Genomic DNA, 13,762 nt, shown 5'->3' with positions numbered 1-13,762 from the left:
TGTTCAATAAAGTATCATTAGAATATACAAAGTTGGACTATCAATGCAACAAGTAAAACAGCTAATGCAGATATACATGTTTAATCAGCAAACTTAATATTTATGAATAAAGGATGTTGAAAATGCTTACTGACATGTGCGCAAACACACAATTATAGCCTCATGTAAAAATCACTGCCTTATATGTCAAAATTTGTGCAGGAAATGTACTCCCACAACTTATTATAAAAGCACATTTACTAATTTATTTCTTTATTGTAGGCCTACGTAAAATGTATGCACAACAGAGGCCACATTTAAATAATTAGTTGTTTTAAAAAACTAGAGGCAACAAATTTTTGCCATACTTAAACACAGAATTAACTAATGAACAAATTCTTAATTTAAAACTGTGATTAGCTGAAATAAGTGAAGTCACAATGAGCAAGTCTACAATTTAATAAAACAAGATAGCAAATTCTTAATTTGCCCTCCCAAATGAAATACGGAGCCAAAATACTGTAATTTGATCACAGTGGCTGATGAAGTCATAAGTGAACCTTGTCTATGTAAATAAACATAAAGCAAAATAATAATAAAAAAAAACAATTATAAAATCACTCTTTAAAATGTTTTCACCAAAATCAGTTTATAAAATCTTTTATTAGGTTTATTAGTTATTTGATGCGGTACAAAAATGGGGTGTCATCACAAAAGTGGATCCATAGGAGAAATGGTTGTGCCCAACTGAGCCTGGTTTCTCTCTAGTTTTTTTTTTTTTTTTTCCCATCACTTTCATCAATTGGTGAAGTTTTGTTCCTTGTCACTGTCACCACTGGCTTGCTTGGTTTGGGACTTGTGGAGCTGCGCATGGATGGCTCTTCTGTGTTTTGACTTTCAGCAGTGAAATTTAAACCACACTGAACTGATCTTCAACTCTGAAAACTGGACTGACACTGTTTCAATTTATTAGAACTTCTATGTTAAGCTGCTTTGACACACAATCTACATTGTAAAAATGCTATAGAAATAAAGATGAATTGAATTGGATTCAGAGTTTGAGGAATTTTGGCTTTGCTTTTTCAACCTGAGAAGGAAGTGGATGCTACATTTATTTATTTATTTAGTTAAATAATCAATTAATTAATTAACTGTTTGTTTGTTTGTTTATCCATTCGTTCATTGATTTGAACACACGTGTAGCTTTCCAGTGATTCTGAAGACACTGGATAGCTTATTCAGGTGTGTTTGATTAGAGAGTTTGGAGTAAACCTCTGCAGGACAATGGCCGTCCGGTACCCACCGCAGCCCATTCCTGATATCATATGACTATTACTAAAATAAAGTCGTACAAATAAAGTTCACATTTAGATTACACAATAAGAACTAGTGATTCAAATACGGACCACATTATTCTTATTTGCTTGCGAATTCATGCACGGATTCAGCGCGAGTCTTGAATGAATCTTTCTGGTCAACTCACAGAAAAGATTCGAATCGGATGAAGGATTCGGTGACGAATCAAACAGCTCTACCGTTAAACCCAACTTGAAAGTTCTGTAGTTAAAAAGTCAGCGTCGTTACTGAGTTTATTAGGGGAAAGCTCGGTGTCGAATATTCCAACTTAGCCCTCACGGATGGGATTTATTTCGCAAAACTTTGTACCGACGACGTGAAGCTGGAGGTAATAAGACAATGCAGTTTGAAACTCGGGGACCGAAAGACGTCCCTGAATTGTTTATGTGGTGAGTTTACCTGTGAGAGTTGAGTCTGCATGAGTGGCATGTGTTTGGAGACATGCGTCAAGCCACAAGGACCAAGAAACCCGACGTGAAAGTCGTCATTTTGGGGGACATGAACGTTGGAAAGACTTCTCTCCTCCACAGATACACGGAGAGGAAGTTTAAGGATACTATAAGCACAGTCGGAGGGGCGTTTTTCCTCAAACAGTGGGGGCCCTACAACATTTCCATATGGGATACTGCAGGTATGCTTATTTTACACTCAATTTGGTTAAACATAGGCTACTTCAGAATAAACGAACATGTCGTTACAGTGTATTTTGTGAAGGTTTGACAATTTTATAATAATTCTGAATCAGCAAACTTTCTAAATAAAGACACTGTTATAATGTCTAAAGCATATTGTTGTTTTATTACAAATGTTTTGTCTTTGTTTCCATTTTTTGTTGGTGTTTGTTGATTTCTAACTCAAAGCTGCTTTCTCAACCGTGGACTCTTTTTGTGTTAATGTCAGCACTTTTTGTTCCTTTTTCAGATTGTATTTAAGAGGTGGTTTCAGAAGTTACCTCAGAAATATACAGATTTATGTAACATTTGTGCAGAATGTCACGTGAATAAAGTGAGTTTAGCTTATGCACCTCCGTTTTGTAAAGGAGTAAACATGAAATTAAATCTTTGGTCAATGTTTGAGGACTTCACCCATTAGGGCAAATATTTAACAAGTCTTCAGGACTCTTGTATAATATTAAGTCGAAAAAAGATGAAAATGCACACAAAAATGAAAGATTTGTCAATGTTAGGTGAATGTAACAACATTTGAGGTTTAAAACATCTATCTATCTATCTATCTATCTATCTATCTATCTATCTATCTATCTATCTATCTATCTATCTATCTATCTATCTATCTATCTAATGTGTAAAGAGCATGTTTTCTACTGTCATTTCCTGTGGAATTTGATTCGGTTCAGATGACAGATGACCCCGTGTGGGGCTGTTTGTGGTCTCTTATCAGGGGAAAAAGTCACATGCTTGTGTGCTAGTCAGATGAGTGTGTATTGAATCAGTGTGTGTGTGGAAACTAAAGGTTTTCCTGGTCACTCACATAGTTGTTTCTCAGGGATGGGGATCTGGGACAGATGGAGGATGTTGACTGTTAAGTTAGGAAGATTTAAAGTAGTTTCTTTCTTTCCTGAATGTGTATGCATGACTCATTTATTTTACTCATTAACATGACTTTATTTTAATTTGAAAGTAGTCAAGCAATAAATAAACAGGAAGAGTACCTTAATATGATCGAAATATTAAATCTGATTTTAGAAAAATCATGTGAAATGTATTTAAAAGCTTTATTACATTTTTCAGAAATGTTTATTTGCACATCTGTCATTATTTATTTTTTTGTCTTGAATTCTACATTTCACCCCACACACCCAATAAAAACATCTTAAAACATAAATACATAAATGTATTAATAAATGCCATAGCATATTATTTGAGGGCTATCTACACTGTAAAAAAATGACAAAAAGTCAAGACAACACATAATTTTGTTTTTATTTAACTTATTTTAATAATTTAATCAGTTTTCAACTAAATTTAAGTTATACAAAATTTCACTTAATATCTTTAGTCAGTTTGATTGAGGTAAGTTGGGAAGACTAGAAAAGTTAATATGATACGAACTATATTATGTAAAGTGGAAAAAATATGATCTTAAAGTCGGCATCAGCAAGATTTTTTACCATGTAGTTTGTCTTTTTTTATTTTATAATTTCATTTTTGTATTAATTATGATCATGTTTATTTAGGATGTTTTTGTATTATATAACATGAGCCAAGTTCAGTATTAGGGCTACTCTCTCTCTCTCTCTCTCTCTCTCTCTCTCTCTCTCTATCTATCTATCTATCTATCTATCTACCTACCGACCGACCGACCGACCGTTCGTCTCGCCATTGATCATTCACAATAGCCGCATTGCAGGATATGCAATGTTGAGTTTGTGCTAATCATTTGCATGCATTATTTTGTTTAATGCCTGTAATTGTATAATGACTTTAAAAGCATTCAGGTATAAGAAATTGTACCATTTGTGACCTTAACTTTGGATTAATTTTATTGAATCGTTTAAATTTGTATCATTCAGTCACTGTACTTCAATACTGTTAGACTTGGGGCATGATACATCTTTATTTCAATCGTGTCTTTTCTTGATTGCATTTATAGATTGTTATGCATGAAAATACTGACAACACATGCAAATAGAGAAATACACTGCAAATAGCACAGACCACAACGAAAATGTCTCTGTGGACCCCAAAAATGTTATAGATTGTTTATTAGATTTTATGGAGATGCAAATAGTAAACATTAATTAATCAATCTCTGACTAAAAATGTGTATTAAAATACAACACATGCAAATACAGAAACGCACTGCAAGTAGCACAGACAACACTGAAAATGTGTCGGGGACCCCAAAAAATTTATAGATTTTTTTTTTTTTATTAGATTTTCTGGAGATTCACTCTCACTGCAGAATCACCCCAATCCATTTAACAGTATAAATTCTTTCCAAATAAAGACATTATGTCATCTGGTAAAATTGTATTCATATCGATACATAAATATCATAAAATAAAAGTTGCAATGTTAGATTTTTCCAATATCGTGCAGCCCTATTCAGTCTAATAAAAAACAACCATAAATAATAAATAATCTATTATAATATTCTATAGATCTCATTGATTGACCAATAATCAAAGTTATCTTTTGGCCATATAAATAACATCAAAATGCACAATTTTAGTGTTTTGTATGTATGTGTATGCATAAAACATAAAAAAACATAAAAATGGTGCATTTAGATTTATGTAGTCAACTTGGGTTATTTGTAATATTTTTATATGTGATTTTAATAAACAGAAAAAAAGCAAGAGAACCATTTAATTCACAAAGTTTTTGTAGTTTGCAATACTTATTTTTGTCCTATTAACCTAATGTATTTGCTTAATATAATCTACCACACTGTATATTCACTAAGAATTTGATTAAAAATATACATTTTCATTTATGCTGTGCACTGTAAATATCAACCTCCTTTAATAAGTGAAGACTGAAATAATTAAGAAAGTTCACCCAATGAACTTTGACACATTTTACTCTCTTAAGTTGTTGATGATGATGAAGCCCACTTCCTCTCTATTACATCATGTCTGATTGTCCATTGTTGCACTGAAACCTTACAGCAGATGTTAGCAATGGCAAGGTTTAAATCCTTTTTTGAATGGAAAAAGTCTTTCTTGTATGTGCTGTTTTAACTGAAGCACCTGACTGGTTACATACATGTAGAGATTCTTGAATAAATTCATGCATCACAAATGTCTCTGTAAGTAATTTTTACAGCTTGGTTGAATACATAGAGAGGTTTTGATTGGTCACAGTTTCAATTTACTAGAACTTCTATGTTAAGCTGCTTTGACAATCTACATTGTAAAGAGAAATAAAGATTTTTACAGCTTATGTTCAATAAATATATTACCTCCATGATTATGTACACTGAATTGCTTGATAATTTGGTCCAAGAACTTTTATATTACAAATGTTTTATAAAAGATGTAAGTAGAAATGTAGTTTTGCTTCAAATATCTTAATGTTATGTATTTTTGATGCATTATGTGATGCATAAGAATAAGAGACAAAGCTCTCTCTCACATCCTTCAGTCACACAGTTAGCTGTGGAACATATTTCGACAACAATGAGCTCTTTTATTTCAACTCTTATGCTCTAGATATCAAGGCTAACAATCTTTTGGCTTTCTTTTAAAAGGAGAAAGTGAAAATTCTTTTTTTTTTGGTAGATAAAAAAAATTGGTTCCTCCTTAGCAATTCAGGTTTGGTTATTTCTTTTACTTAGCTGAACTTTGTACAGGAAATCTCCATCAGCCATTTTTTTGTTATATTTAAACATTTTTAAAGCCTTTTTAAGACAAACAGCACACCAAATTTTGTGAAAATGAAACCAATATCCTGAAAATTCGTAATATTTTTAAACTTGGAAATTTAGTAAAGTATTAAGTTAAACATTAATTTTATTCCAATTAAAGTAATGCTTTGTGGTGGTGTGATTTTAAAATTTTCTTTTCTACTTGTACAAAAGTATATTTGGTGCCAGTCTTTACATGCCAGTAATGACAAAAACTCTTAACTTATTTTTTTGTATTTAACAACTTTTTTGATCAATTTAAGTTGAGATGACTAAAAAAGTTGATTCAACTAAAGTTAAGTCTTTGTTTAGAGTGTAGAATTTAGTGGCTTTTCAGTTTAGTTTAAAGTTATGCTAATAAGGTTTTACATAGACAAATTGCATATGGCGTGAGTACCTTAAATCTTGAATGGTCTATATATATATATATATATATATATATATATATATATATATATATATATATATATATAGCGATCATGATTTTTGAAAGTAGTACATTGTTTTATAAATGTTTATTGCTACCATTTGTTCAATCTTCTTATACAATCTGATCGCTTGGACCTGGAAGCGGCTTAGCGTGATGTCACATTTAACAAGCAGCTACTGAATGACTACTGGGGTGAAAACATTTCTGCAGTTCAATGCAGACTTACAGGAGTTCAATTGGCTTTACGCTCTCTCTCTCTCTCTCTCTCTCTCTCTCTCACATATATATATCCAATGGCCAGAAAGTGAGTTGTTTTTCAAAAATTGTTCAAATATTGGTGTCCGTGATGCAGCAAGTCCAGAGACTGTAGAGTACACCATGATTATAGATAAAATTCACTTTAATGTGTGATAGGACTAAAAAGTGGTCATATGACAATTCAAATGAGTAGTTTTCCGCACGTCATGACTTAACAATCAAATATCAAAGTTTTTCTGTGACAATCAAAGCCAGAGGTCAAAGCGACCTCTGGCTTTGCTCCTTATCTGCTCTCACTTCTGCAGATTTATGTGCCCTCCAGAAACTTGCGTTCTGTAAATGAACGTCGCCTCGTGGTTCCATCCCTAAGAGGGAAGAAATCACTTTCCCGAACTCTCACATTCAATCTACCCAGTTGGTGGAATGAACTCCCTAACTACATCAGAACAGCAGTCACTTGCTGTCTTCAAGAAACGACTAAAACGCAACTGTTTAGTCTCCACTTTCCTTCCTAATCTGTAACTGCCTCTCTGGCTATACCACTAACTGTAACTGTAAAAAAAAAACATTACTAATGCTTTGCTTCTTAGACTTTACCTGAAACTTGTCTAGCACTTATTCACTGCTGCTCTTATAGTTGTGTAAATTGCTTCCTTGTCCTCATTTGTAAGTCGCTTTGGATAAAAGCGTCTGCTAAATGTAAATATGACTAAACAAATTTAACACGAGTGACTATGATAAAGAAAACACGAGTGAGAGTAAATGATCATGTTTTCTTCCTTTAATATGACAGTAACTTTTTCATGTTTCAATGGAATGCTTAAGTACTCCATTCAGTAAACATGTCATAATGAGTAAGTCACTGTCATGAAGTCATTTGGTCAGTGTATATTAACCTAAATAATGAAGAGGACACGGTGAGAAAACAGCTTTGAGATTTAAATCAACCAACAAAAAAAGGAAACAGACAAAGCAGTAATAACAAAACACAGATATGCTTGAGATCTCAGACATTATAACAGTCTGTTTACTTAGAAAGTTTACTAATTCACAATTATTTTAAACAACATGAACCCTTTGCAAAACGCACTGTAAGAACCATACAGTACTTTTACCTGTGAGATGAATCATTATCAAAATATGAGATGCCTTAAAATGTGAATTTATTTCTTTATTTTCCCCTCTCTTTTCTCATATTGTCCAGCTATCTACTAGTCTCTCAGAGGGCATCGCTAGTCTCTCTTAGACATCACTAGTCTGTCTGCTCTTCTTCAGTTTTTTTCCATTACTTCACTTACAGTAAAGCAGTATTGATGCAAAATCTTGTGTACAATATTTTATTGTACTGTTTTTTTTTTTACTGTATTTTATTGAATACAATATTTTATACTTATCAAAAAATCAGTTTTTAAAATGTTTATATTTATACAGTATTTGTATATTTATAAGAATCAGTTCCTCTTCTTGATATCTTCACTTTAATCTTCCTTCAGAAATCTCTCCGGTATGTGGTTTCGATGCTCAAACATTTCTTATTATTATCATCAGTGTCCAATAGTTGTTCTGCTTAATATTTCTTGTAAATCGTGATACACTTTTTCCAAGATAGTTTGAAGTATAGAAAGTTCAAATAGCATTGGTTTGAAGCAACATTAGGAAAAATGTGTGTGTGTGTGTGTGTGTGTGTGTGTACACCCAGTGTATGGCCTCTGGGTTCCTGACCCAGTGTATGCTGTTGAACAAACTTTGCCGCTGTTGTTTGTGCTGCAGGTCGAGAGCAGTTTCACGGTTTGGGCTCCATGTACTGCCGTGGCGCAGCTGCTGTCATCCTAACATATGACGTCACCAACTGGCAGAGCCTGGCGGAGCTGGAGAACCGCTTTCTGTCCTTGACCGACACTGCTAACGCAGACTGCATCTTCGCCCTCGTGGGGAACAAATCAGACCTGACCGACCCGCTCGCTCAAGAGCCTGACAGCGAGACGGGGAACGACCCGCAGCCCGTAGCCTCCTGCCCGACTCCTCCTGCCAGCCCCGTCCAGCACAAACAGGTGAGCAGAGACGACGCTGTGGCCCTGTACGCCCGCGTGCTCCGATACAAAGGCCTGGACGAGAAGACCTGCCTGCCCGCCGAGAGGATGTGCTTCGAGACCAGCGCTAAAACCGGTTACAATGTGGACGCTTTATTTGAAACCCTCTTTGATTTGGTTCTGCCATCCATTCTGAAGAAGAGGAGCGAGGGTGAAGCCACTGTAGACCTGGAGACGCCACTGGAGGTGAGAAGGACTAAAGCTGGCTGTTGTGCATAGGAAGAGATTGTGTTGATAATCGGGGCCAATGGATGTAAATCACAGCACCGCTAAACGCCACTATACTAGAGTTCATTTAATTAAAATGTGCTGTTTGTTTTTCTTTTTCAAAGCAGTACTAAAACCAAAGCTTTTTGCGAGGAATTAAATCATTGTGAAGCACTTGTCGATCATTTTCAACTGTTTGTTCTTTTTATTTGTAATTATTATTATATATAAAAGTTTTTTTTGGCTTAATTTGACATTAAGTTGTTTTTTTTTGTTTCTTTACATTATTCGAATCAAATGATTATCGTCTCTGTTGTGTTTTTTATTTGTTAACTGAAATTATATCTACATTATATTTTGTTTAAAATATATATATTTTCTGATACAGCCTCACTTAATCTAATTTCAGAAAAATAAACATTCTTAAAATTCTAACAAAGTGCTTCGTCTGTTTGGTGTGTGAACTTAAGTACACCGTTGTTTAAAGTTTGGGTTGGCCTGATTTTCTAAAATGCTTTTAAAGTATCTTATAACTAGGGCCAGGTGGAATCTGTGGACATTTTTTGCTATTTCTGCGCAGAATTTTGGTAAAAATTGCGGATTTATGCAGAATTATTTTGGAAGCTTCATAACTAAAACCTTAATATATGAAATAAAAAATAATACTTTTTTTACAACAAATAATAACTTGACTTCTAGTTGATCATTTGGTATCAGAAGTGGCTTATATGAAAGGCAAAGGCCTCTAGATTACGCTTCTTTTACTAAAATAAAATATGATCATGCCTTAAATGATTTAATTAGGACAGTAAGGTCTAACTTTGCTTAGAAAAGTCTTGTCACTTAACAGAAATAATGTACAGTATAGAATATAAAGTCACGGTGCAGTGGAAAAAGAATTACTATTGTGTATGACTGCCTTGAGCTTGGAGGGCTGCATCCATACATCTCTACAATGACTCAAATGACTTATTAGTCATCTGGAATGGCTAAGAAAGTTTTCTTGCAGTTCTCCCAGAGTTCATCAAGATGCTTTGGATTCATCTTCAATGCCTCCTCCTTCATCTTACCCCAGACATGCTCAATAATGTTCAATTCTGGTGACTGGGCTGGCCAATCCTGGAGCACCTTGACCTTTGCTTTTAGGAACTTTGATGTGGAGGCTGAAGTATGAGGAGTGCTATTCTGCTGGAGAATTTGCCCTCTAATGTGGTTTGCAATGTAATGGTCAACTAGAAGTCAAGTTATTAATTGTTGTTCCTAAAACATTGATGAGCAAAAAGACTTTTGTCAGGTATGTATTATAAGTATAAGTATATTAGTATAAGTATTATAAGTATGTATTATAAGTGTAGATTTCACTTTCTGTACATTTAAATAAGAGATGACACTAACGTAACAAACAAAAAAGCATTTATTGTTCTTTTATTCAATAACACTTTAATTCAAAATCAATGTCTTCAAATATTCCACAGTTACATTTTAAGTACATTTGATAAAAAAGCAGTGACTGTTTCAAAGCAAAGCATCTTTTGAATTCTGATCTCATTTGGTTCTTTTTTTCACACACGTTTAGTGGTTTATGGGCTTCAGACAGTAACACTTGTGCAATGTGCACTGAAAACGGCTAAAGCTGCTCAAAGTCCAAAATAACTTGAACACTTTTAGATGAGCCACGTTGGGTTTAGTCATTGTTTACAGGCTCAGTGGAAAATAAGGGCACTTCTGGTAGAAGCGGGTCAAAGATTGAGCCTTCTAACTACACGTAAACCTCAGAGAAACATCAGTGCAATTTGGTGGAACAACAAGGCAAGGTTGTGGATCGGACAAAACTCTAGTAAAATAAAAAGCTTCAAGTCTGAGAGTTTATGACCTTTTAAAAATTAAAATACTCGAATAGTGATGATAATACATGATAAAAGGGTCGTGCTGAAAATAACTGATTGATTTAAGGACAAACATAAAGCGAAAGTAATGTACAGGCAGCAGTAGAAGGTGTTAGTGTAAGTGTGATGAAGTTATATTTATATATAAGAGTAAAAAACACACAGCCATATTATTAAAGGAAAAGTTCACCCCAAAATGGAAATAATTTTGTAAAAACTGATCATTTCACTGCATCAGACCTCGTCAGCAATCTTGGGTATTTTTTGTCTGCATTTGTTTGTTTGCCTCTAAACCAGGGGTGTCCAAACTCGGTCCTAGAGGACCGGTGTCCTAGAGAGTTTAGCTCTAACCCTAATCAAACACACCTGAACCAGCTAATCAAGCTCTTACTAGATATACTACAAACTTCCTGGCAGGTGAATTAAAGCAAGTTGCTTAATAGCTAAACTCAGCAGGACACCGGCCCTCCAGGACCGAGTTTGGACACCCCTGCTCTAAACAAATGCAGTGCTATTGGCGCTAGGGATGCACCGATACCATTTTTATGTAACCAATTCGATCTCGATACCAGAATTCTGAGTATCGACCGATATAGATCCGATGTGTTGTTGTTTTTTTAAGCATAATACAGTTTCTAAAGTTCTGGTGATAAACTCAAATAATATATCTTCTTTATTAAAAATAACAGACGTATAGGCTGTTACATGACAGATGGCACAATCGAACTTAAAACATGATGCTTGCTGTAAAATAGGCTACATTATTTGAGCATTTGTTATGACTGATCCGTTTCCTTTTTTAATAATAAGATTTTTCTTTGAAATCTGCAATAGGCTATCACTATTGACACTAATTTTTGGTAAAATAATCAGCCTTTCAGCAAAGCCTGATATTTTCCTGCAGGTTTGACACAGACTAAACTAAACTTAATATTCCCTCGCCAAATCTCGCCGTGAGTGAAACAAGGTCCGCTTATATGCTTCAGCGCCAAAACACAAACTGATCTGTTAAATAAAATGTTGATATAAATAATATTACAGTGAAATATTCACAATTTCAGAGGAGCCTATATTAGGCTAAATAATGTTATGTTAATGACAATCCATAATGCACCCATCAGTTTCACTTTTATTAATTTAATTAACTACTTTGACCAGAATGGGCCAGGCTTTTCAAACTGTTCGCTGCACTTAAAGTATTCTCTTTGGAGGAATAAACTCTGTCGGAAGGATGAGAGAACAGGAACTCATTGTGAGAATAATCTTACGGAGCAGTGCACATTGTGTCTGCGCAGCCGGTGCGTGAATGAAACAGCGCGCAGCCCTCCTGTATGACACTTTCAAAACTGAGCCACACAAAGGGAAGGAATCAGTGCGTCGAGGATCTGTCCCATATATTATTGAGGCTTTTCTAATTTAAAATTTCAGGTAGGCCTACTTTGTGTGTGAAGAACAGGTATAACCCTCTCTACTCCAGTATTGCGAATGCGATCTGCTGATCTAACAGACACAGCGCAACATGATTTAGAAACAGCAATGATCTCCATGTTGGAGGTCAAAATGAAACTTATTGCAAAATTAAATCCAGTTCTCTACTGATTATTTAAACTATCAAGAACAAATAGCCTTGGAGAAAGTTTTCATATTGTCATGAACGCGACATGCAGTTTGAAATATGAATGAATGGAGAATGATTGACAGGTGCAGTGGAGAAAAGCGCCAAAGTGAACATGAATTTAACCACGTGAATATTCATCTGTGCTTCACATTAAACTGTAGAATGGCTTCAGAACATTTGGGATATAGTAGGCCTACAGGACAACTTTCTAGTGCCTTATAATAGGCTACCTTTATATCTTAGTTGGCTTTTAAACACAGAATATAGCACACGCGCAAAATCGGATTTAAATCTGTACCAACTGGCTGATAACTGATCCAGCAAAAATATGCAGTACCAGTGCATCCCTAGTTGGCACTTTGAGAGTCAAAAATAAATACAATTTTTGACTCTCAAAGTGCCAAAAGCAGTTAATTTACATTTTGAATCACCATGGAGCATGAATTTAGCTCAAAACTTTCTTTAAAAAAAACTAACAAAAAAATCTTAAATGTTTTACTTGGGGAAAAAAAATGGACTGAGGATGAGTAAATTATCAGAACTTTTCATTTTTGGGTGAACTGTCCCTTTAAGATCTTAACAGACATCAGGGCAGTTTTTAAGGATGTGAATCGTGTGAATGTAAGTTGATTCAATCAATTCACTGGGTTTGAGTTTTTTAAAAATAGACACAAGGTTGATCATATTTACATTAGGTGTAGCAAAAAAATACTGTTTGCCCCAAATGAGAATAGCAACAAATGAAGTCCAGATTATAACGAAAAGTTCAAACAGCTTTAGTTAATAAACCCAGAAGAGTGTGTATTTAGTGTAAATCAATGCTGATGAAACCAGTTTTCACTCTGACAGGGTGGAGAGGAGCGTTAGTCGGGCCTTCTTTGGTTCAGCTGTATGTTCTTGCTTACAACAATAACAGATAGTAAGATAATAATAATAATAATGCTGAGGTAATAAGTTAGAAATTAAGCACCATTTCATAAATACAGAAAAGACAGATATCATGGCTGGGCTTTCATAGTTATTATCTTCAGTCATAAGGCACACAGTAGTGAAGAGTGAATCTGAGAGCGTACGTTAAATAAATGAAGCAATTTCAAAAGCCTAACTTGGAATGAAGTACTGAGCGGGTGTTAACCGTAGAAGCCGATGCTGCAGTTAAAAGTTCACAGGCTACAGGTTCTTCATGCACACTTGGCAGCGGCTGATGCGGGACAGGAGCTGACCGGCTTTGAGTGTCTCAGAGGAAGGGGAGCTTTGGAAGGACTCATCGATAGATGTCAGCCAGAAGCTGTGCTTGTTGGCGAAGTAGTGACACGTTCCCTTGGCCCCGTTGCACTCGATGAAGGGGGTGGTGCGGAAATCTTCAAGACATGAGCCTGGAGACGCCAGAGACTGACCTCCACCTTCATCTCCAGCCGCTGTGTGCTGCGAGGGAGACAGGAAGAGGTAAACACTGTTAAAGGCACACACAGTATGTCATTTTCACCACTAGAGGGAGTGTATTCACAACAAACAAAGGTGTAGTTTGATGACTGTAGCAGTGACTGAGTGTGGAATCATGCGAGTT

General features: G+C 35.1%; 2 protein-coding genes across 2 annotated transcripts in view; one reads left to right on the top strand and one right to left on the bottom strand.

Moving 5' to 3' along the window:
• The first annotated feature begins 1,476 nt into the window (after window positions 1–1,476).
• On the top strand, window positions 1,477–9,078 carry rab20 (RAB20, member RAS oncogene family). The gene is made up of 2 exons (XM_056464836.1): window positions 1,477–1,966; window positions 8,165–9,078. Exons 1-2 carry the CDS (start codon window positions 1,777–1,779, stop codon window positions 8,701–8,703), a joined length of 729 nt encoding a protein of 242 aa, XP_056320811.1. The 5' UTR covers window positions 1,477–1,776; the 3' UTR covers window positions 8,704–9,078.
• Window positions 9,079–10,087: 1,009 nt separating this feature from the next.
• col4a2 (collagen, type IV, alpha 2) overlaps window positions 10,088–13,762 on the bottom strand; it is a 159,036-nt gene continuing 155,361 nt past the window's right edge. Inside the window, exon 48 of the mRNA XM_056464756.1 lies at window positions 10,088–13,620. Within this exon, the coding sequence (XP_056320731.1) occupies window positions 13,366–13,620 (255 nt within the window). The 3' untranslated portion in view covers window positions 10,088–13,365. The remainder of the gene's footprint in view (window positions 13,621–13,762) is intronic.

Source organism: Danio aesculapii, chromosome 9 (assembly GCF_903798145.1).
Source record: "Danio aesculapii chromosome 9, fDanAes4.1, whole genome shotgun sequence".
Taxonomy (NCBI): domain Eukaryota; kingdom Metazoa; phylum Chordata; class Actinopteri; order Cypriniformes; family Danionidae; genus Danio; species Danio aesculapii.
Note: the sequence above shows the minus strand (reverse complement) of the source record. Positions and strands in the feature narration are given on the sequence as shown.

Coding starts and splice junctions, on each gene's coding strand:
- rab20 (XM_056464836.1), top strand. CDS start 1,777: ATGCGTCAAGCCACAAGGACCAAGAAACCCGACGTGAAAGTCGTCATT. Junction 1,967..8,164: donor TTCCATATGGGATACTGCAG/GTATGCTTATTT, acceptor TTTGTGCTGCAG/GTCGAGAGCAGTTTCACGGT.